The 24,749-nt window shown below is 44.5% G+C and overlaps 1 protein-coding gene across 1 annotated transcript; it reads right to left on the bottom strand.

Annotated features, from left to right (window-relative positions):
- Window positions 1-24,438, bottom strand: LOC139381904 (aconitate hydratase, mitochondrial-like). Its single transcript, XM_071125763.1, has 17 exons — window positions 24,321-24,438; window positions 22,898-23,040; window positions 22,400-22,658; window positions 21,949-22,041; window positions 21,551-21,709; window positions 21,287-21,437; window positions 20,971-21,075; window positions 20,643-20,734; window positions 20,449-20,554; window positions 20,072-20,229; window positions 19,522-19,595; window positions 19,180-19,291; window positions 12,877-13,158; window positions 12,547-12,738; window positions 10,549-10,681; window positions 2,044-2,165; window positions 1-1,854 (listed from the first exon to the last, which is right to left on the bottom strand). The coding sequence occupies exons 1-17, from the start codon at window positions 24,354-24,356 to the stop codon at window positions 1,723-1,725; spliced, it is 2,349 nt and encodes a 782-aa protein (XP_070981864.1). The 5' UTR covers window positions 24,357-24,438; the 3' UTR covers window positions 1-1,722.
- Between the last annotated feature and the right edge of the window lie 311 nt (window positions 24,439-24,749).

Raw genomic sequence — 24,749 nt, 5'->3', positions numbered from 1 at the left:
TTAACCCACAGAAGCAGTGGTCTATATTCATTGAAATGTCAGTTTATTTTACAACCCACCGTGACTGAATAACACTCATTTATTCAACATCAGAGAAAAAAAACAGGAAAACCAAAAATATTTTAATATACATGATCCAGACACGTTCAATACTGTAGACAGGAGGGGAGTGGTGATGGTATACAATGGAGATTATTACAAAGCAGAACACACCACAACAGACTCTGAAAGTTGCTGCCCTTGGTCACAATTTTAATGCTGTTGGAGTCAATGTTTAAATGTGGTTAATAACTTGACAGAAATTCATACAAAATGTGTAATTCATTGTTGAAATGTTTCTAGGCAGAGTTAGCTAGTGTGTTTGAGAGAGTTCCCATTCACTGCCAAGCAATGGGAGTTGTGCAGTGGTTTCTAACCTTTTTCGGTTACTGTACCACCAACTGAATCTCTCTCTGCCTGGAGTACCCCTGGTTGGGAACTACTGGTCCAGCAGTATCTAGCTTTGACACAGGGGTTCACTTCTGTGATAAAGACACAATGAAAAACACATAAGGGCCAGGAGTTTTTCCCTGACCAGGACAAACTCTGCACCCTAACACCCCCCACAGAAAAAAAGAAAAGGCACTCAAAAATACACAGGACAGCAGGAAAGAGTCTGGTAGTCCAAATAACGTTTCTCCAGAGGAGACCGAAATACAAAACGAGCAAAACACCACTTTAATGCACATCCAAGCTTTTAGAGGAAAAATACAGAAGTAATCACTCTAAAATATTGGAAGCTTTGACCAGTGTGGTAATATTCAGTAAGATCCAAAAGCACAGGGGTGTTATGGAGATTGGCTGTTGTTACAAAGAGTTAACGCATACACACTAATTAATATATAGACAACACATACATACACAGATGTCCGTTTGCTGTGTGTTAACCAGTCTCTGTGTATTCTAGTCTGTGAGACTACAAGAAAATGAACAGCAGCTTACAGGGTGTGGATGGAGCTGAAAGGACAAAGCAAACACTCCATCACACAATCACTAAAGCAGATATCTCATGCAGCCTGTGACAGATACAGCGTTAGACTCAGAGACCAGGTGAGCGACTACAGTTTGGATGGACTGTTTGAACAGCTGTGATAACTGGAGGAGCTGCAGTTGGCAGTGTGTTAGGTTACCGTTCCACTCAAAGAAGAACGTGTTGGTGTGTCTCAAAAGCAGTAAGCCTTCTTTTGTATACAGTATCTGAGTCTACTACAGCAATTCACACTACCTTAAACTGTACAGTAGTACTGGTCTGTGTCTACGCACTCCTGTCGTCTGTACTGCGAGGTTAAACATGTCTCTTACATATGAGAAGTTGTTGGACTCTCTACGGTGTGGGCAGCGGATGACACATGCAGTGGTTGATGATTGGACTGGACCGGAAGCTTCATATAATCTGAGGGGGTGTGGCTTTTATTCTTTACCATGGCCATGTCTCAATACTCTTTAAATAGTTTCCTCTCCTCCTTCCCCTACTTATCACTGATTGGTTAAATGGAGCAGATAGTCATTAAAATGTACCTTCAGATCAGGGTAACGAACATAAGGAGAGGAGGAAAGGAAGCCGTTCAAGATTGAAACACATCCTATGTCTTTAAACACTGAAAACCTGCCCCCATCTCTGCCTAACCAGTGTCCCCCATCTTCTCCACGCCTCCCCCTGTATCTGTAGATCTCCCTCTCCAGTTACTGGAGTTCCTTCATCCTGTTGAGGGCGGAGCCAGCCTGGAACCACTCGATCTGTGTCTCGTTGAAGGTGTGGTTCAGCTGGAAGTCATCTTTGCTGCCGTCACTGTGCTTCACTACTGCAGACAGGGGCTGGAGGGGGCAGCAACACAAAGTTAGACAGACATACATGGTGAACCTTATCTGGAAACAAACTTCAAGCCTAAACACTGGAGCTGGCTGGTTCGGATCTTGTCTAATTTTAGACCATGATTAGTTAAATCAGATGTGATCATGATGGGCTGAAACTAAAGCCTACAGATTGGCATTTACACCACTCACTTTTCCTGGGGTGAAGTTTGCGAGTCCTTTGATGGAGATCTTGTCGTCTGGTCGGATCTTGTCATAGTCAGCAGGGATCTGGAAGGTCAGGGGCAGCATACCCTGTTTCTTCAGATTAGTCTCTGCAGATAGAAGAAAGAAAAAAAGGTTAGCTTCAGGAAAGCAAACTGGTGAGGATCCCCCCCAAAATTTAACTTTTTCCCCAGTACAGAAACACATTCATTGTGAAGTGCAAGAAAATCCATTTGCCAGTTCAGAGAATAATTACGTGTGTATTATGCATTTGTTAATCTGAATACTCCTAACTTTCCAACTCACAAAACAGAAAAATTGTGTCATTGGGGAGGGGGGTCAGCGCTTAAGTTTTTATTTATTTTATTTTTTATATTTGTACATGACCCCCTTTTGCTCCCCAATTGGTAGTTACAGTCTTGTCCCATCGCTGCAACTCCCGTACGGACTCGGGAGAGGCGAAGGTCGAGAGCCGTGTGTCCTCCAAAACACAACCCAGCCAGCCCGCACTGCGTTTTGACACAATGCCCGCTTAACCCGGACGCCAGCCGCACAGCTTTTTAACACAATGCCCGCTTAATCCAGAAGCCAGCCACACCAATGTGACGGAGGAAACACCGTACACCTGGTGACCATGTCAGTGTGCACTGTGCCCGGCACGCCACAGGAGTCGCTAGTGCACGATGGGACAAGGACATTCCTGCATGCCAAACCCTCCCCTAACCTGGACAATGCTGGGCCAATTGAGTCGCGCCATGGATCTCCCGGACGCGGCTGGCTGCAACAGAGCCTAGACTCGATCCAGGATCTCTAGTGGCACAGTGGTCGAAGGCACTATCGCAGTGCTAGCTGTGCCACTAGAGATCCTGGATCGAGTCTAGGCTCTGTTGCAGCCAGCCGCGACCGGGAGATCCATGGCGCGACTCAATTGGCCCAACTCAGGAGGCCTAGGCGCTTAAAGGTTTATCATGACATGAAATTATGTCTCCACCAACAGGATGACATAGGGAACTATAAAATATTTGTTGCCAAATTAGTTTTTTCTCCTTCAGGTTTTCAAAACAAAACAAAAAAAAGGTAGAAAAACTAAATTGGATGTTCTAAGTCCACAACAATGTTTAAACCACAAAGGGAGACATTTTGAGGTCTGGGGATGGGAGAGTCTACAAAACAAAAGCCCACCAGATTCATAATGATATCATTCTGCCAGGTAGGCCTACTTTGTAATCAACGTTTAATTGAGAAGGTTCTGGAAAAGCCTTTAGAAATGACTTTTTAGGCATGCCAACTGCTTACACATCATACGGTACCAGTCAAAAGTTTGGACACACCGACTCATTCAAGGGTTTCTTTATTTTTACTATTGTATACATTTTAGAATAATAGTGAAGACATCACAACTATGAAATATCACATATGGAATCACATACAGTGCCTTGCGAAAGTATTCGGCCCCCTTGAACTTTGCGACCTTTTGCCACATTTCAGGCTTCAAACATAAAGATATAAAACTGTATTTTTTTGTGAAGAATCAACAACAAGTGGGTAACAATCATGAAGTGGAACGACATTTATTGGATATTTCAAACTTTTTTAACAAATCAAAAACTGAAAAATTGGGCGTGCAAAATTATTCAGCCCCTTTACTTTCAGTGCAGCAAACTCTCTCCAGAAGTTCAGTGAGGATCTCTGAATGATCCAATGTTGACCTAAATGACTAATGATGATAAATACAATCCACCTGTGTGTAATCAAGTCTCCGTATAAATGCACCTGCACTGTGATAGTCTCAGAGGTCCGTTAAAAGCGCAGAGAGCATCATGAAGAACAAGGAACACACCAGGCAGGTCCGAGATACTGTTGTGAAGAAGTTTAAAGCCGGATTTGGATACAAAAAGATTTCCCAAGCTTTAAACATCCCAAGGAGCACTGTGCAAGCGATACTATTGAAATGGAAGGAGTATCAGACCACTGCACATCTACCAAGACCTGGCCGTCCCTCTAAACCTTCAGCTCATACAAGGAGAAGACTGATCAGAGATGCAGCCAAGAGGCCCATGATCACTCTGGATGAACTGCAGAGATCTACAGCTGAGGTGGGAGACTCTGTCCATAGGACAACAATCAGTCGTATATTGCACAAATCTGGCCTTTATTGAAGAGTGGCAAGAAGAAAGCCATTTCTTAAAGATATCCATAAAAAGTGTCGTTTAAAGTTTGCCACAAGCCACCTGGGAGACACACCAAACATGTGGAAGAAGGTGCTCTGGTCAGATGAAACCAAAATTGAACTTTTTGGCAACAATGCAAAACGTTATGTTTGGCGTAAAAGCAACACAGCTGAACACACCATCCCCACTGTCAAACATGGTGGTGGCAGCATCATGGTTTGGGCCTGCTTTTCTTCATCAGGGACAGGGAAGATGATTAAAATTGATGGGAAGATGGATGGAGCCAAATACAGGACCAGTCTGGAAGAAAACCTGATGGAGTCTGCAAAAGACCTGAGACTGGGACGGAGATTTGTCTTCCAACAAGACAATGATCCAAAACATAAAGCAAAATCTACAATGGAATGGTTCAAAAATAAACATATCCAGGTGTTAGAATGGCCAAGTCAAAGTCCAGACCTGAATCCAATCGAGAATCTGTGGAAAGAACTGAAAACTGCTGTTCACAAATGCTCTCCATCCAACCTCACTGAGCTCGAGCTGTTTTGCAAGGAGGAATGGGAAAAAATTTCAGTCTCTCGATGTGCAAAACTGATAGAGACATACCCCAAGCGACTTACAGCTGTAATTGCAGCAAAAGGTGGCGCTACAAAGTATTAACTTAAGTGGGCTGAATAATTTTGCACGCCCAATTTTTCAGCTTTTGATTTGTTAAAAAAGTTTGAAATATCCAATAAATGTCGTTCCACTTCATGATTGTGTCCCACTTGTTGTTGATTCTTCACAAAAAAATACAGTTTTATATCTTTATGTTTGAAGCCTGAAATGTGGCAAAAGGTTGCAAAGTTCAAGGGGGCCGAATACTTTCGCAAGGCACTGTAGTAACCAAAACAGTGTTAAACAAATCAAAATATATTTAATATTCTTCAGATTAGCCACCCTTTGACTTGATGACAGCTTTGCACACTCTAGGCAGTCGCTCAACCAGAATGCATTTCAATTTACAGGTGTGCCTTGTTAAAAGTGAATTTGTGGAATTTCTTTCCTTCTTGATGGTTTGAGCCAATCAGTTGTGTTGTGACAAGGTAAAGGGTGGTATACAGAAGATAGCCCTATTTGGTAAAAGACCAAGTCCATATTATGGCAAAAACAGCTCAAATAAGCAAAGAGAAATGACAATGCATCATTACTTTAAGACATGAAGGTCAGTCAATCTGGAAAATGTCAAGAACTTTGAACGTTTCTTCAAGTGCAGTCACAAAAACCATCAAGTTCTATGAGGAAACTGGCTATCATGAGGACCACCACAGGAAAGGAAGACCCGGAGTTACCTCTGTAGCAGAGGATAAGTTCATCAGAGTTACCAGTCTCAGAAATTGCAACCCAAATAAATGCATCAGAGCTGTGTTAAGAAGCAGTGGGTTGTGTATCGGAGGACGCATGACTTTCAACCTTCGTCTCTCCCGAGCCCGTACAAGAGTTGTAGCGATGATACAAGATAGTAGCTACTACAACAATTGGATACCACGAAACTTGCTTGGGCCAAGTGGAAAGCTGTCCTTTGGTCTGGTGAGTCCAAATTTGAGATTTTTGGTTCCAACCGCCGTGTCTTTGTGAGTAGGTGAACAGTGGTGAACTGTTCCCACTGTGAAGCATGGAGGAGGAGGTGTGATGGTGCTTTACTGTCTTTAATTTAGAATTCAAGGCACATTTAACCAGCATTCTGTAGCGACTATCATTTGTTTTTCAACAGGACAATGTCCCAAAACACCTGTGTACGGGCTATTTGACCAAGGAGTGTGATGGCACTGCATCAGATGACCTGGACTCCAATCACCCGACCTCAACCCAATTGAGATGGTTTGGGATGATTTGGACCGCAGAGTGAAGGAAAAGCAGGAAAAAAGTGCTCAGCATACGTGGGAACTCCTTCAAGAGAGTTGGAAAAGCATTCCTCATGAAGCTGGTTGAGAGAATGCCAAGAGTGTGCAAAGCTGTCATCAAGGGTGCTACTTTGAAGAAACTCATATTTTGATTGGTTTAATACTTTTTTGGTTACTACATGCTTCCACGTGTTATTTCAGTTTTGATGTCTTCACTCTTATTATACAATGTAAAAAATTGTAAAAATAAAGAAAAATCCTTGAATGAGTAGGTGTGTCCAAACTTTTGACTGGTACTGTAGGTGCAAATAAACAGGCATTACTTCAGAAAGTAGCATGTTATGATAAACGGTACAATTAATGTTCCATACATCTAACTTTCTGTGCCGAGCCCAGAGGCTCAGTCAATGATTTCGATATGAGACACGCCCCTCCACTTCAGATCTACACGATTCACTTGGATGGTCTATTTTGAGATCAAACCGGTGAATATCGCCAAAAAGCAATGACTTTGCATCCCTGTATTTGGGTGGATGTTGGGAAGGAAGCAATGTACACTGCTCAAAAAAATAAAGGGAACACTTAAACAACACAATGTAACTCCAAGTCAATCACACTTCTGTGAAATCAAACTGTCCACTTAGGAAGCAACACTGATTGACAATAAATTTCACATGCTGTTGTGCAAATTATAGGCAATTAGCAAGACAACCCCAATAAAGGAGCCGTTCTGCAGGTGGTGACCACAGCTCTGTGCAAGGAGGAGCACTGCCAGAGCCCTGCAAAATGACCTCTAGCAGGCCACAAATGTGCATGTGTCTGCTCAAATGGTCAGAAACAGACTCCATGAGGGTGGTATGAGGGCCCGACATCCACAGGTGGGGGTTGTGCTTACAGCCCAACACCGTGCAGGATGTTTGGCATTTGCCAGAGAACACCAAGATTGGCAAATTCGCCACTGGCGCCCTGTGCTCTTCACCGATGAAAGCAGGTTCACACTGAGCATGTGACAGACGTGACAGAGTCTGGAGACGCCGTGGAGAACGTTCTGCTGCCTGCAACATCCTCCAGCATGACCGGTTTTGTGGTGGGTCTGTCATGGTGTGGGGTGGCATTTCTTTGGGGGGCCGCACAGCCCTCCGTGTGCTCGCCAGAGGTAGCCTGACTGCCATGAGATCCGAGATGAGATCCTCAGACCCCTTGTGAGACCATATGCTGGTGCGGTTGGCCCTGGGTTCCTCCTAATGCAAGACAATGCTAGACCTCATGTGGCTGGAGTGTGTCAGCAGTTCCTGCAAGAGGAAGGCATTGATGCTATGGACTGGCCCGCCCGTTCCCCAGACCTGAATCCAATTGAGCACATCTGGGACTTCATGTCTCGCTCCATCCACAGACTATCCAGGAGTTGGCGGATGCTTTAGTCCAGGTCTGGGAGGAGATCCCTCAGGAGACCATCCGCCACCTCATGAGGAGCATGCCCATGCGTTGTAGAGAGGCCATACAGTGGAGTGGTTCGATCATCCTATTTTTCTAACTTAATTGAGGAAAATAAGAACAACCCGAAATTCCTTTTTGGTACTGTCGCAAAGCTAACTAAAAAGCAGCATTCCCCAAGAGAGGATGGCTTTCACTTTAGCAGTGATAAATTCATGAACTTCTTTGAGGAAAAGATCATGATTATTAGAAAGCAAATTACGGACTCCTCTTTAAATCTGCGTATTCCTTCAAAGCTCAGTTGTCCTGAGTCTGCACAACTCTGCTAGGACCTAGGATCAAGAGAGACGCTCAAGTGTTTTAGTACTATATCTCTTGACACAATGATGAAAATAATCATGGCCTCTAAACCTTCAAGCTGCATACTGGACCCTATTCCAACTAAACTACTGAAAGAGCTGCTTCCTGTGCTTGGCCCTTCTATGTTGAACATAATAAACGGCTCTCTATCCACCGGATGTGTACCCAACTCACTAAAAGTGGCAGTAATAAAGCCTCTCTTGAAAAAGCCAAACCTTGACCCAGAAAATATAAAAAACTATCGGCCTATATCGAATTCCTCTCAAATTTTAGAAAAGGCTGTTGCGCAGCCTGAAGACAAACAATGTATACGAAATGCTTCAGTCTGGTTTTAGACCCCATCATAGCACTGAGTCTGCACTTGTGAAGGTGGTAAATGACCTTTTAATGGCATCAGACCGAGGCTCTGCATCTGTCCTCGTGCTCCTAGACCTTAGTGCTGCTTTTGATACCATCGATCACCACATTCTTTTGGAGAGATTGGAATCCCAAATTGGTCTACACGGACAAGTTCTGACCTGGTTTAGATCTTATCTGTTGGAAAGATATCAGTTTGTCTCTGTGAACGGTTTGTCCTCTGACAAATCAACTGTAAATTTCGGTGTTCCTCAAGGTTCCGTTTTAGGACCACTATTGTTTTCACTATATATTTTACCTCTTGGGGATGTCATTTGAAAACATAATGTTAACTTTCACTGCTATGTGGATGACACACAGCTGTACATTTCAATGAAACATGGTGAAGCCCCAAAATTGCCCTCGCTAGAAGCATGTGTTTCAGACATAAGGAAGTGGATGGCTGCAAACTTTCTACTTTTAAACTCGGACAAAACAGAGATGCTTGTTCTAGGTCCCAAGAAACAGAGACTACTGCAATGCTCTACTTTCCGGCTACCCGGATAAAGCACTAAATAAACTTCAGTTAGTGCTAATTACGGCTGCTAGAATCCTGACTAGAACCAAAAAATGTGATCATATTACTCCAGTGCTAGCCTCCCTACACTGGCTTCCTGTCAAAGCAAGTGCTGATTTCAAGGTTTTACTGCTAACCTACAAAGCATTACATGGGCTTGCTCCTACCCATCTCTCTGATTTGGTCCTGCCATACATACCTACACGTACGCTACGGTCACAAGACGCAGGCCTCCTAATTATCCCTAGAATTTCTAAGCAAACAGCTGGAGGCAAGGGCTTTCTCCTATAGAGCTCCATTTTTATGGAACGGTCTGCCTACCCATGTGAGAGATGCAAACTCAGTCTCAACATTTACGTCTTTACTGAAGACTCATCTCTTCAGTGGGTCATATGATTGAGTGTAGTCTGGCCCAGGAGTGGGAAGGTGAACGGAAAGGCTCTGGAGCAACGAACCGCCCTTGCTGTCTCTGCCTGGCCGGTTCCCCTCTTTCCACTGGGATTCTCTGCCTCTAACCCTATTACAGGGGCTGAGTCACTGGCTTACTGGGGCTCTCTCATACCGTCCCTGGGAGGGGTGCGTCACCTGAGTGGGTTGAGTCACTGATGTGATCGTCTTGTCTGGGTTGGCGTCCCCTCCTTGGGTTGTGCCGTGGCGGAAATATTTGTGGGCTATACTCAGCCTTGTCTCAGGATGGTAAGTTGGTGGTTGAAGATATCCCTCTAGTGGTGTGGGGGCTGTGCTTTGGCAAAGTGGGGAGGTTATATCCTTCCTGTTTGGCCCTGTCCGGGGGTGTCCTCGGATGGGGCCACAGTGTCTCCTGACCCCTCCTGTCTCAGCCGCCAGTATTTATGCTGCAGTAGTTTATGTGTCAGGGGGCTAGGGTCAGTTTGTTATATCTGGAGTACTTCTCCTGTCCTATTCGGTGTCCTGTGTGAATTTAAGTGTGCTCTCTCTAATTCTCTTTCTTTCTCTCTCTCGGAGGACCTGAGCCCTAGGACCATGCCTCAGGACTACCTGACATGATGACTCCTTGCTGTCCCCAGTCCACCTGGCCGTGCTGCTGCTCCAGTTTCAACTGTTCTGCCTTATTATTATTGGACCATGCTGGTCATTTATGAACATTTGAACATCTTGGCCATGTTCTGTTATAATCTCCACCCGGCACAGCCAGAAGAGGACTGGCCACCCCACATAGCCTGGTTCCTCTCTAGGTTTCTTCCTAGGTTTTGGCCTTTCTAGGGAGTTTTTCCTAGCCACCGTGCTTCTACCCCTGCATTGCTTGCTGTTTGGGGTTTTAGGCTGGGTTCTATACAGCACTTTGAGATATCAGCTGATGTACGAAGGGCTATATAAATACATTTGATTTGATACAGGCACGTGGAGGCCACACACACTACTGAGCCTCATTTTGACTTGTTTTAAGGACATTACATCAAATTTGGATCAGCCTGTAGTGTGGTTTTCCACTTTGATTTGGAGTGTGACTCCAAATCCAGACCTCCATGGGTTAATAAATGTGATTTCCATTGATAATTTGTGTGATTTTGTTGTCAGCACATTCAACTAAGTAAAGAAAAAAGTATTTAATAAGAATATTTCATTCATTCAGATCTAGGACGTGTTATTTTAGTGTTCCCTTTATTTTTTTGAGCAGTGTAGTTGCAATGTTCTAAAGACGTGCACACATACACAACACCCACGGTCCCTTTTGGCCTGTGCTTAATGTTACCGTGGATCCTGGCGAAACTTTTGACGATAATGCATCTTCCTCCCAGGTGTCTGGGCTCCAGGGCGGCATGCTCTCTGCTGGATCCCTCACCGTAGTTGTCATCTCCCACAACCACCCACGACAGACCGTTGGCCTGGGAGAGATCAAACACATCAGGGAAACTATTAACCCTCCTGTTGTGTTCCGGTCAAATTGGACCGAAGTTCTCTCTGAAAAATGTAGTTCAATTAATTTGATTGTCATAAGGTTCCATGACTTTGTTCACGCAGGACATCTGAACACACAAAATTTAGGATTTTCATTTAAAAAAAGTTTTTAAAATGATTCAACTTTTGTACACCTGTGGTGTTCCTGGTCAAAAATGACCGGTCATAAGAAATCAATGGGTGAGACTACATTTAGTGAATAAAATTGAGTTCAGGCACATGCCCATTCATCAGATGGACACACTTCCTCTCCCAGACCCCCACATGCATGTGTGTTTGAGCACACACACACTCAGATTAAATATATTGGTTTCCATGGCAACCCCCACGGGAACCTTTCCCCCACGGGAACCACACGTTGGCATTCTCACAAATAATTGCAACATAGTTTTATATAGAACTTTTGTCGCAGCTCAGGTATATAAAGATTAAGGCCTTGCTCACAATTCATTCTGTGGCAGCACAATGACCAAACGATATACTGTATGTGAGGCTCTTGAGCATATCTTTGATCATGACACTGGTGAGGAGAGAATCCTTGTTAAACTTTGACACAAAACAGTCTGTGATAAATAGCACAATATATTTAATCTGAGTATTTGTTATAGTCAAAATAATCCATAAATTACACTTTTTTTTTACTCAAAAACAAGTTGTATGAGCTCAGGTCAATTAGGCCTACAGGCCATAAATAGAAGTTCAAAACTTGTAATGTTCACAAGAACTTAAATTGATAAAAAGATCTAACACAACATTAGGTGATAATATATGTATTATTATGGATTTATAATCAGCTAAGGAGCGGAAACACAGAATGAATTAACATGAAACAAACAACAGGAGGATGAAAGTCACTCATTGCTATTTCCTACACTGATGGCCAAATGTTTATGGGTATTCTGTATCTATAAAAAGCGCACAGCATACTTTCAAAAGGGAAATTTAAATCAAAACATTTGGATACCTCGAAAGGGCTAAATTGGTAGTTACAGTCTTGTCCCATCGCTGCCTCTCCCGAGTCCGTACGGGAGTTGCAAAGGTCGAGAGCCATGCATCCTCACTACTTTTTGACACAATGCCCGCTTAACCTGGAGGAAACACAATACACCTGTCGACCGTGTCAGCGTGCATGCGCCCACCACAGGAGTCGCTAGAGCGCGATGGGACAAGCAAAACCCTCCCTTAACCCGGACGATGCTAGGCCATGGGTCTCCCGGTCGCGACAGAGCTTGGACTCGAACCAGGATCTCTAATGGCACACTGCGATGTGCCTTACACCACTGCGTCACTCAGGAGGGTACACTTTTTTATTTTATTTAAAATTTTACCCCTTTTTCATGGTATCCAATTGTTTTAGTAGCTACTATCTTGTCTCATCGTTACAACTCCCATACGGGCTCGAAGGTTGAAGGTTGAAAGTCATGCGTCCTCCGATACACAACCCAACCAAGCCGCACTGCTTCTTAACACAGCGTGCATCCAACCCGGAAGCCAGCCACACCGTGCACCTGGCAACCTTGGTTAGCGCGCATTGCGCCCGGCCCGCCACAGGAGTCGCTGGTGCGCGATGAGACAAGGACATACCGGGCAAGCTCTCCTTAACCCGGACGACGCTAGGTCAATTGTGCGTCGCCCCACGGACCTCCCGGTTGCGGACAGTTACACAGCTGGCGCTGCAGTACAGCGCCCTTAATCACTGTGCCACCTGGAAGGCCCCCGAGGGTACACTTTTAATCTCAAGTGAGGATGTTGTTTGAGCCAGGGGTCAAGGTTCATCATCCGGAGAGCTAACCTTGTAATGGCGGGCGACGTCGGGAACACCGCCATACTCTCCCGTCAGCTGGTTCTTGATCTTGTTGATGCCGTCGTTCTCTATGTTGACTGCTCCGATCAGCATGTTGTTAGAGATGTTGTCAAGGTGACCACGGAACTTTAGCCAGGGGCCGGCAGCACTGATGTGGTCTGTGGTGCACTTCCCCTTCACCTGGATGGACAGAGAGAGCGAGCATGGGGGGATGCAAGAAAGAGTAAGTTTGACCAGAAATATATTTTTAAAATCAGAAAGATATGCAACTTTGCACCCTCCTGAACAGACCCTAGTTTTCCCCCTTTGACCCCTGACCTTGATGAGGACTTGTAGGTCCTCCAGATCTCCGCCCGCCCACTTGTCAAAGGGCTCCAGCAGCTGCAGCCGGGTGCTAGTGGGGCTGACGTCCACCCTCAGCTTGGATCCACCCTCTGCAGGGGGGTGCTGGTAGGTGTCCTGACCAGGGTCAAAGTCCAACTTGGGCAGCTCGTCTGCGCTGGGAGGCTCCAGCTTGAACTTCTCTCCGTTGGCGGCAGTGAGGTAGTCAACCTCGGGGTTGAAATCCAGGGTTCCTGCTATTGCCAGGGCTGTGACGATCTGGAGGAGGAGAGGACAAAGTAGTTGGTGGTGTGTAGTGTTTACCGGTGAGAGCAAGTGTACAATATCTATCATGGGAGTGAGTGAGAACAGTATGAAGGCGAATCAGCAAAGAAGCAGTGTGTGTGTGTGTCAAGGTATCTATTAGCCGGTAATAAAAAAAAACAGATAAATACAACAGGACAACGGCCCTAACTGGCTCCGGCCAGAAAAAAAAGAAACACATTACAAAATAATGCTTTTTAGCCTATTCATTGATGGAAATACATATACCATGTAATGCTTATCGATCTATAGGTTGCATGATTTTGTGGAATTAAATTGGCTCGTGTCTATTTTTGTTAGTGGTTGTGTTTATCACACGCGCACAGCATAAAGATATATTTTTTATTTCACCTTTATTTAACCAGGTAGGCTAGTTGAGAAACAAGTTCTCATTTACAACTGCGACCTGGCCAAGATTAAGCAAAACAGTGTGACAGACAACAACACAGATTTATACATGGAATAAACAAGCGTACAGTCAATGACACAATAAACAAGTCAATGACACAACAGAAAAAAGAAAGTCTATATACAGTGTGTGCAAAAGGCATGAGGTGGTAGGCAATAAATAGGCCATTGGAGCGAATAATTACAATTTAGCAGATTAACACTGGAGCGATAAATGAGCAGATGATGATGTGTAAGTAGAGATACTGGTGTGCAAAAGAGCAGAAAAGTAAATACAATTTAAAAAACAGTATGGGGATGAGGTAGGTAGATTGGGTGGGCTATTTACAGATGGACTATGTACAGCTGCAGCGGTTGGTTAGCTGCTCAGATAGTTGATGTTTAAAGTTGGTGAGGGAAATGAAAGTCTCCAACTTCAGCGATTTTTGCAATTTGTTCCAGTCACTGGCAGCAGAGAACTGGAAGGAAAGGCGACCAAATTAGGTGTTGGCTTTGGGGATGATCAATGAGATATACCTGCTGGAACATGTGCTATGGGTGGGTGTTGTTATCGTGACCAGTGAACTGAGATAAGGCAGAGCTTTACCTAACATAGACCTATAGATGACCTGGAGCCAGTGGGTCTGGCGACAAATATGTAGCGAGGGCCAGCTGACTAGAGCATACAGGTCACAGTGGTGGGTGGTATAAGGTGATTTGGTAACAAAACGGATGGCACTGTGATAGCAAACTGGATGCAGTCTGAGTAGAATGTTGGAAGCTATTTTGTAGATGACATCGCCGAAGTCGAGGAAGATAGAGCCTATGAGTGGAAAATCTGTCAGACAGCTACAGCTTCTCAAACAGCTCATTTCTTTCTGCTGTTGTGTTTGGGGGGGTGATATTTAACCATTTTAGAGTGATTATTTTTTTAATATGAATTGTCAGTACATTATGTAAATGTTTTGCTGATACAGAGGTTCAGTTATAGGTTCAGTGTGAGTGAGTGTGTTAAAATACAGTTGAAGTCCAATCATTGCATAACAATTCTAATTGCAAATCACCAGTTTTTTATTTATCAACTGGTAATTGAAGCATGCTTCCCATTCGCCATTTAAGTGCATATAGGTAGGCAGGCTTCAGCTTCACACCACTTTGCAATGACCTGGAGACCGTCGGCATTTTGAAAACACAGTGCATTCGGGAACATTTTCCAAATGTTGGATTAAATAAAAGTCCTCACTCTACACACAATACCCCATAATGACAAAGCAAAAATAGGTTACTTTTTTGAGCACAGGTGCATCCTGTTTACATTGATCATCCTTGATTGGAGTCCACTTGTGGTAAATTCAATTGATTGGACATGATTTGGAAAAAAGGCACACACCTGTCTATATAAGGCTCTACAGGAATTGTCCGTAGAGCTCCGAGACAGGATTGCGTCAAGACACAGATCTGGGGATGGGCACCAAAACATTTTTGCAGCATTGAAGGTCCAAGAGCACAATGGCCTCCATCATTATTAAATGGAAGAAGTTTGGAACCACGAGCTGGCCGCCTGGCCAAACTGAGCAAACGGGGGAGAATGGCCTTGGTCAGGGAGGTGACCAAGAACTCGATGGTCACTCTGACAGAGCTCCAGAATTCCTCTGTGGAGATGGGAGAACCTTCTGGAGGAAACCTGGCACCATCCCTGCAGTGAAGCACGGTGGTGGCAGCATTATGCTGTGGGGATGTTTTTCAGCGGCAGGGACTGGGAGACTAGTCAGGATAAAGTGAAAGATGAACGAAGCAAAGTACAGAGAGATCCTTGATGAAAACCTGCTCCAAAGCACTCAGGACCTCATACTGGGGCGAAGGTTCACCTTCCAACAGGACAACGTCCCTAAGTAGGGGACGAGACGGCCTACAGGGAGGAGGTGAGGGCCCTCGGAGTGTGGTGTCAGGAAAATAACCTCACACTCAACGTCAACAAGACTAAGGAGATGATTGTGGACTTCAGGAAACAGCAGAGGGAACACCCCCCTATCCACATCGATGGGACAGTAGTGGAGAGGGTAGTAAGTTTTAAGTTCCTTGGCGTACACATCACAGACAAACTGAATTGGTCCACCCACACAGACAGCATCGTGAAGAAGGCGCAGCAGCGCCTCTTCAACCTCAGGAGGCTGAAGAAATTCGGCTTGTCACCAAAAGCACTCACAAACTTCTACAGATGCACAATCGAGAGCACCCTGTCGGGCTGCATCACCGCCTGGTACGGCAACTGCTCCGCCCACAACCGTAAGGCTCTCCAGAGGGTAGTGAGGTCTGCACAACGCATCACCGGGGGCAAACTACCTGCCCTCCAGGACACCTACACCACCCGATGTCACAGGAAGGCCATAAAGATCATCAAGGACAACAACCACCCAAGCCACTGCCTGTTCACCCCGCTATCATCCAGAATGCGAGGTCAGTACAGGTGCATCAAAGCTGGGACCGAGAGACTGAAAAACAGCTTCTATCTCAAGGCCATCAGACTGTTAAACAGCCACCACTAACATTGAGTGGCTGCTGCCAACACACTGACTCAACTCCAGCCACTTTATTAATGGGAATTGATGTAAAATATATCACTAGCCACTTTAAACAATGCTACTTAATATAATGTTTACATACCCTACATTATTCATCTCATATGTATACGTATATACTGTACTCTATATCATCTACTGCATCTTTATGTAATACATGTATCACTAGCCACTTTAACTATGCCACTTTGTTTACATACTCATCTCATATGTACAGTGCCTTGCGAAAGTATTCGGCCCCCTTGAACTTTGCGACCTTTTGCCACATTTCAGGCTTAAACATAAAGATATAAAACTGTATTTTTTTGTGATGAATCAACAACAAGTGGGACACATTCATGAAGTGGAACGACATTTATTGGATATTTCAAACTTTTTTAACAAATCAAAAACTGAAAAATTGGGCGTGCAAAATGATTCAGCCCCTTTACTTTCAGGGCAGCAAACTCTCTCCAGAAGTTCAGTGAGGATCTCTGAATGATCCAATGTTGACCTAAATGACTAATGATGATAAATACAATCCACCTGTGTGTAATCAAGTCTCCGTATAAATGCACCTGCACTGTGATAGTCTCAGAGGTCCGTTAAAAGCGCAGAGAGCATCATGAAGAACAAGGAACACACCAGGCAGGTCCGAGATACTGTTGTGAAGAAGTTTAAAGCCGGATTTGGATACAAAAAGATTTCCCAAGCTTTAACATCCCAAGGAGCACTGTGCAAGCGATAATATTGAAATGGAAGGAGTATCAGACCACTGCAAATCTACCAAGACCTGGCCGTCCCTCTAAACTTTCAGCTCATACAAGGAGAAGACTGATCAGAGATGCAGCCAAGAGGCCCATGATCACTCTGGATGAACTGTAGAGATCTACAGCTGAAGTGGGAGACTCTGTCCATAGGACAACAATCAGTCGTATATTGCACAAATCTGGCCTTTATTGAAGAGTGGCAAGAAGAAAGCCATTTCTTAAAGATATCCATAAAAAGTGTCGTTTAAAGTTTGCCACAAGCTACCTGGGAGACACACCAAACATGTGGAAGAAGGTGCTCTGGTCAGATGAAACCAAAATTGAACTTTTTGGCAACAATGCAAAACGTTATGTTTGGCGTAAAAGCAACACAGCTGAACACACCATCCCCACTGTCAAACATGGTGGTGGCAGCATCATGGTTTGGGCCTGCTTTTCTTCAGCAGGGACAGGGAAGATGGTTCAAATTGATGGGAAGATGGATGGAGCCAAATACAGGACCAGTCTGGAAGAAAACCTGATGGAGTCTGCAAAAGACCTGAGACTGGGACGGAGATTTGTCTTCCAACAAGACAATGATCCAAAACATAAAGCAAAATCTACAATGGAATGGTTCAAAAATAAACATATCCAGGTGTTAGAATGGCCAAGTCAAAGTCCAGACCTGAATCCAATCGAGAATCTGTGGAAAGAACTGAAAACTGCTGTTCACAAATGCTCTCCATCCAACATCACTGAGCTCGAGCTGTTTTGCAAGGAGGAATGGGAAAAAATTTCAGTCTCTCGATGTGCAAAACTGATAGAGACATACCCCAAGCGACTTACAGCTGTAATCGTAGCAAAAGGTGGCGCTACAAAGTATTAACTTAAGGGGGCTGAATAATTTTGCACGCCCAATTTTTCAGTTTTTGATTTGTTAAAAAAATTTGAAATATCCAATAAATGTCGTTCCACTTCATGAATGTGTCCCACTTGTTGTTGATTCATCACAAAAAAATACAGTTTTATATCTTTATGTTTGAAGCCTGAAATGTGGCAAAAGGTCGCAAAGTTCAACGGGGTCGAATACTTTCGCAAGGCACTGTATATACTGTACTCGATACCATCTACTGCATCTTGCCTATGCCGCTCTGTACCATCACTCATTCATATAATTGTATGTACATATTCTTCATCCCTTTACACTTGTGTGTGTATAAGGTAGTAGTTTTGGAATTGTTAGTTAGATTACTCGTTGGTTATTACTGCATTGTCGGAACTAGAAGCACAAGCATTTCGCTACACTCGCATTAACATCTGCTAACCATGTGTATGTGACAAATAAATTTGATTTGAAGTACACAGCCAAGATAACACAGGAGTGGCTTCGGGACAGATCTCTGAATATCCTTGAGTGGCCCAGGCAGAGCCGGGACTTGAACCGGATCATACATCTCTGTAGAGACCTGAAAATAGCTGTGCAGCGACGCTCCCTGTCCAACCTGAGAAAGCTTGAGAGGATCTGCAGAGAAGATTGGGAGAAACTCCCCAAATACAGGTGTGCCAAGCTTGTAGCGTCATACCCAAGAAGACTCGAGGCTGTAATAGCTGCCAAAGTTGCTTCAACAAAGTACAGAGTAAAGGGTTGAATACTTATGTAAATGTGATTTATTTTTTAGGGAAAAAAACAATTTAATCAATTTTAGAATTGCAATCCCCCAATAGAAGACTTTCAAATATGTGTGTATTTTTTTTTAAATATATGGAATCGTTCTGTCAAAGAGAGAACTTGCTTTCGTTATATTCTTGTAACATAAAATTCAAGGGGTCTGAATACTTTCCGAATGCACTGTATCATCCCACAAATGTCCCAGAGTGTTTGGAATAAGCTATTTCTTTCTCACACAGAATGATAACTAACCAATAGAATAGGTAAACTTTTCTACTATGGGGGATTCACATAGGCTAGTGATTTTGCAGTTCATTAGTCGTCTTTTTTTACTCATTTTGGCTGAGGAAAAGTGCGCATTGGAATTTGGTAAGAAGGACGCACACCCTTCCGTCCTCGAGTTCGATGTTCTGTTAAGAGGAATAACCCTTAATGTGATTTCTGTCATTCTGAGCACCATGAATTGATGCCCTAATCAGGTTACGCTCCCAATGTATACGTGTCTGGTAAATTTCTCAAATGTCCGTTAAATTAAAATGCTGCCAGTCAAATGTCCATTGCCACATTTCCTTAACGGAAACCCTGGTGTTTGTGTATTCAGTCTTAACAGTACCTCAGGGGAGGCGACGAAGGCGTGTGTGGCTGGGTTGGCATCATTCCTAGCGGTGAAGTTCCTGTTGTAAGACGTGACGATGGTGTTTTTCTCTCCTTTCTTCACGTCACGCCTGAACAGAAACAACAACTTACCACGGTCCAAATAGCACCCTACTCCATATATAGTGGACTACTTTTGACCAGAGCCCTTGGGCCACGGTCAAAAGCACTGCTCTAGATATGGAATAGGGTGCCATTTGATACACAGGCAATATCTTAAGACACTTTTAATAGAAGACTTTCAACTTCAAAATGAATGTCAACAGAATGAACATGAATGAGTAAGTCAACTGACTATTACCTGTCCCACTGTCCAATGCAGGGTCCACAGGCGTTGGCCAGGACCATTCCACCAACATCACCGAGGATCTTGGACTACAGAACAACATACATACATCTTCAGTCAGGAGGAGCTAGCAGTAGGCCAGCCAGGAGGAGCTAGCAGTAGGCCAGCCAGGAGGAGCTAGCAGTAGGCCAGCCAGGAGGAGCTAGCAGTAGGCCAGTCAGGAGGAGCTAGCAGTAGGCCAGTCAGGAGGAGCTAGCAGTAGGCCAGTCAGGAGGAGCTAGCAGTAGGCCAGTCAGGAGGAGCCCAGGACACAGCAGTATCCTCCTGCTGAGGATCTCAACATCCAGAGCTCCAATTACAAACCCCCTACTTGCGATGCCCTTAAAATAGAGAGCAGAGCTGGGCCATTGTTAACATCCTTGATACTTAGGAGGATGTCAACAATATTTTACAACTGTTATCCTGTTGCCCTGATTTATTGGGTGGAGAGATCAGCACCCCAGACACCCCTGCAGTTCGAACCCTGGTCATATCCCCTTCCCATCTACTGGTACCAGGGACTCACATATCCGTCTCTCTCGATGGTGGCGCGGATCTGTTCAGACCCGGGGGTGATGGTAAATGCGGCCTTGCACTTCAGCCCTTTGTCCAAGGCCTGTTTGGCCACGGAGGCAGAGCGGCCCATGTCCTCATAACTGGAGTTGGTGCAGCTGCCAATCAGACCTGAGGGGAGGGGACAGATTAAGCAGCCACCCACTGCATGTCTACTTTCTCATATTGAATAGAACAGCTATACATCTGTGTATAAGGCTAAAGACAGATAAAGTATATATAGTAATATCACAGTTATAGCCAATTAATATTAAGGTCTGAACAGAGACACATGGTGGTGAGACGCAGTGGCCAGCTGTGAGGTCAAAAAGATCTGAAGACTGCACTGACCTACTTTGACCTCCAGGGGCCAGCCATTCTTCGCTGCCGTGGCCCCAATGTCTGCCATGGGGTGAGCCAGGTCGGGGGTGAAGGGCCCGTTGATGTGGGGCTTCAGCTAGGAAGGACAGAGAAAGATAGCACGGGTCAGGTTGGATGTATGTGTGTGTGTATGTGAGAGAGAAAGAGCAGGGGAGGGGATTCACCTCATCCAGGTTGATCTCGACAATCGAGTCATATTCACAGCCCGGGTCTGGAACCAGCAGGTCAGCATAATCGTCAGCCAGGGCAGCAATGTCTGAGAGGGGTGGGAGTGCAACGGGGTCGGATAAATGGATCAAGCAGCTCTTATAAAGAAATGTCAAACCTTCCGGGGGGCATCCCAAATGGCACCCTATTCCCTTTATAGTGCACTATGTAGGGTGCCTTCTGGGATGCAGTCCCAGAACTTCACAAAAACATATTCAGCACATCACCTGACAGATCCTTGCACATCATGCACACAGACAGGCTTGTTTGATGACATGGACTGACCTCCGCGGCCAGTCTTCTCCAGGTAGGTCTTCATGCGGTGGTTGTAAGGGAACACAGAGGTGGTGGCTCCAATCTCAGCCCCCATGTTGCAGATTGTGGCCATTCCTAAAACACACAATATGCTGGGGGTTTCTATGGGCATTCCTACAAACACAAAATGTCCTACAATGTCGCTTGATAGTGAACACTGTCGATTGATGATTGTGCTCCTCACACCATAAATAGAAAAACCGAAGTACATTAGACCAAAGAACAGCGGTGGTCAGCTGGTCACCATCCTAGTTAGATAATGACAGTAATACAGTGTGCAGTAGACCTGTGCAGGAGATGGAATCCACCCCAGGTCCGTGGTACTCCACAATGGCTCCAGTACCCCCCTTCACGGTCAGAATCCCAGCCACCTTCAGGATCACGTCCTTGGGGGACGTCCACCCTGACAGCTTGCCTGTCAGTTTCACCCCAATCACCTGAGTGGGAGGAGAACATGGTTTAGTGAGGTTTATGTAGTATCATACTGTACTACATTACTGGGACTGGGGAAAAATAAATGTGTTCAATATAAACTGGGAATCCCACTTACCTTTGGACATTTGAGCTCCCAGGGGATGCCAGCCATGACATCAACAGCATCAGCCCCTCCCACTCCAATGCAGATGGAGCCCAGTCCACCACCATTGGGTGTGTGAGAGTCTGTGCCAATCAGCAACACCCCTGGGTAGGCATAGTTCTCCAGGATTATCTGAATGGGTGAGATATAAGAGTCAGTTATGGCACTTACCACTGTAAACAGATAGCTCTGCTCTTCATTATAAAAAGGTGCAATATCTTATGTGAATAAATAATGAAATTCATATCAACATTTTTAGGAACTTAATTCTATAAAGACAGCTTATCTATTATCAAGTGAGTGCACTGCCAGCAATTAACACCAGGGAAATTAGGCTTCAGTGTCATTTCAGAGTAGCCTTGTTACAGTACCTGATGGATGATGCCAGAGCCTGGTTTCCAGAATCCCACTCCATATTTGGCTCCAGCACTGGCCAGGAAGTTATACACCTCTGCATTAATGTCCTAAGGACCAAGAGAAAAGGCAAAATATTATTATGGGTACATTATTCCCTATTCCTGTATCCAGCCACCAGGACTGACGACGTTGTTCTGGGGCTCCCGAGTCACGCAGCGGTCTAAGGCACTGCATCTCAGTGCTAGAGGCGTCACCACAGACACCCCGGTTCAAATCCAGGCTGTATCACAACCGGACGTAATTGGGAGTTCCATAGGGCGGAGCACAATTGGCCCAGCGTCATCCGGGTTTGGCCGGTGTAGGCCGTCATTGTAAATAAGAGTTTGTTCTTAACTGACTTGCCTAGTTAAATATATAAATATATTTTTAATCCATCCCCTGCTCAGGCCTTCCCTGACCTTTCACCTTTGCTCTCGCTAGGTCCTTGGCTCCGCCGATCTGGGCCTCGATTAGATGATCACAGTGGATAGTGGAGGGCACAGCCACACAAGGCAGGCCACTGCTAATGAACTGCAGCATGGCCATCTGGGCCGTGGCATCCTGCATGGCCACGCGGTCCGGCCGCAGACGTAGGTACGTATGCCCCCTGGCGATGTCCTGACCCACAGGGTCATCCAGATGGCCGTAGACTATCTTCTCAGAGAGAGTGAGGGGACGGTTGAGTCTGGAAGGGAGGAAGGCAGAGAAGGTGCTAAGTTAATATAAAGGCCAAGTGCTACAAATAGCTTTAATTGTAAAGCTGACACTGAACAGAAAAAAACTTGGGTTACAGTCCCATCATTGCCTTGGCAAGACAATGAAGTTGGCTAAGTCAGAAACAGACTGGCACCCTGGCCATCTCACTATAAGCATGGAATGAAACAGGGACACATGCTAATGTAAACGGTGGAGGGGTAAACTGACCTTTTGCGCACAATGTTGACGTTCTCATTGAGCTTCTCATAGCTGACGTAGTTGCTGGGCTCAAAGCGGCTCATTGAAACTTTGGCCTTGGCATTGAAGGCTGCAGACACATGCAGACGCCGCACACCCTGGCCCAGGGCAAGCTGACAACAGAGTTAATTCAACATGAACAAAAAACAACAACATGTACATCAAAATAATTTGGGCCTAGATTTAGATAAGTCTTTGGTTGCAGTACTGTAGCCACCCTGGATGGCAAAGAGCACCTGCACCAGCAACAAGACAATAAATAAAGCATGAAGAGTGGGTTTATTACAGGAAGTTATGCACAAGCGTGTGTACAGAGTGCAGTATGTGAATGGGACTGTCCAATATATTTTAGTCTTTTAGCAGGCGGCAGACACGCTTATTCAGAGCGACTTCCAGTTAGTGCATTCATCTTATGATAGCTAGGTGGGGCTACCAAAAATCACAGTAAGTACATTTTTCCTCAATAAAGCAGCTATCAGCAAAGTCAGAGTTATTAACAGAAAAAAAGTATAGTACGAATGTCAGTAAAAACAGAAAGATTTTCTTGTTGAGCACATAAAGAATGATTCTAACTCGAGGTGAAACAGATTATAAATATAAAATATCAGGCAGAAAATTATCTGGCAAATTCAGATGTTTAGTCAATAATCAGCCCTAAATGGGTCCTTCAATGAAAATCCCTGACTACAACAGCCGAGACATACATCATTGAAATTGTATTTTGCCTTTCCGTGTCGACAAGGAGGTGATGTCACTCAAAGGTATGGGGAGGAAACCATATTAGGAACAGCAAACACCTATTAAATATCTATAACATATCAAAATAGACGTAAAAAGAGCCGACGAAGTTTAGCATAAGGCCAATCACTCACTTTGGGCTTTGAGAGCAAAAAAAACCCAGTTAAGACTCGTATGACAAACTGTTTCAATGACACCTCTATGGGGGACACTATTCTAGTGGTGTTGTTTTGGTCACTGGCCAGACTGCGTCGTGCATGCCAGCGCCCTGTGTGGTTGCTATGTACCCTAACCTTGCGTTAACCTTGCAATCAATAAACGTGTCCTCGGTTGAAATAACATAGAGAGCGATAACATCTTAAAGTTGAGCATATTCATCAAACTGTACACAATACAAGTGTCTTTAAATAGCCATAGTTGTGTGTCAATGACAAACTTGAGCTCCTTGACGAAGCTAGCTAGCGAGCTTCGTGGTAACCCAGGACACGATGACCTGGGTCAGTGGCCGACAAGAATTTGATCGTACTCTCTCAAACAAACATCATATCTATACATAAGATTCACAAACAATGTGCTTTCACTTGTATTTAAGAGTAAATTCTCACACATCGATGGCGTTTAAATTCAATTAAACTAGTGAAAAACTGTCGCTTACCTGGAGCCGAGCAACGGTAAGACAGTAGGTCGCCATTTTGTTCACTGACAAAGATGTGTCGAGCAGAGGTGACGTCAGATTTCGCAGCTGTCAAAGTCGCGTGTCTTTGCAGGAAAATAGAACGGACGTGTAAAGTTGTTTTAGAAATAGAGATGTTATAGATCCTACTCGAATTTTTAATTCAGAGATGTATATAGAATATACTGTTCTTAACTAATATGCCATATGACTGCCACAAATGAAACCCTGAAATGTCTAATCTAATATTTTGTTAATGTAGCTAAAATGACCACGGGATGAATTCTGTGCGTTTCATATGTAATATTCACTCTTTGAATTTAGCTGGATTAATTCACTGACATGTCCATAGCAATAGTCATTTTAACTAACGTGAAATAAACAAAAATGATATGGTCCGAAAAACAAACT

This window comes from Oncorhynchus clarkii, chromosome 23, assembly GCF_045791955.1.
Source record: "Oncorhynchus clarkii lewisi isolate Uvic-CL-2024 chromosome 23, UVic_Ocla_1.0, whole genome shotgun sequence".
Lineage (NCBI taxonomy): Eukaryota > Metazoa > Chordata > Actinopteri > Salmoniformes > Salmonidae > Oncorhynchus > Oncorhynchus clarkii.
Note: the sequence above shows the minus strand (reverse complement) of the source record. Positions and strands in the feature narration are given on the sequence as shown.

Excerpts from the sequence above, each read along its gene's own strand:
- LOC139381904 (XM_071125763.1), bottom strand. The coding sequence starts at position 24,356 with ATGGCGACCTACTGTCTTACCGTTGCTCGGCTCCAG. Across the intron at positions 20,230-20,448 it reads GCCCCTGGAGGTCAAAGTAG|GTCTGATTGGCAGCTGCACC; the intron begins GTCAGTGCAGTC and ends CCCTCCCCTCAG. Across the intron at positions 1,855-2,043 it reads CAAACTTCACCCCAGGAAAA|CCCCTGTCTGCAGTAGTGAA; the intron begins GTGAGTGGTGTA and ends TGCCCCCTCCAG.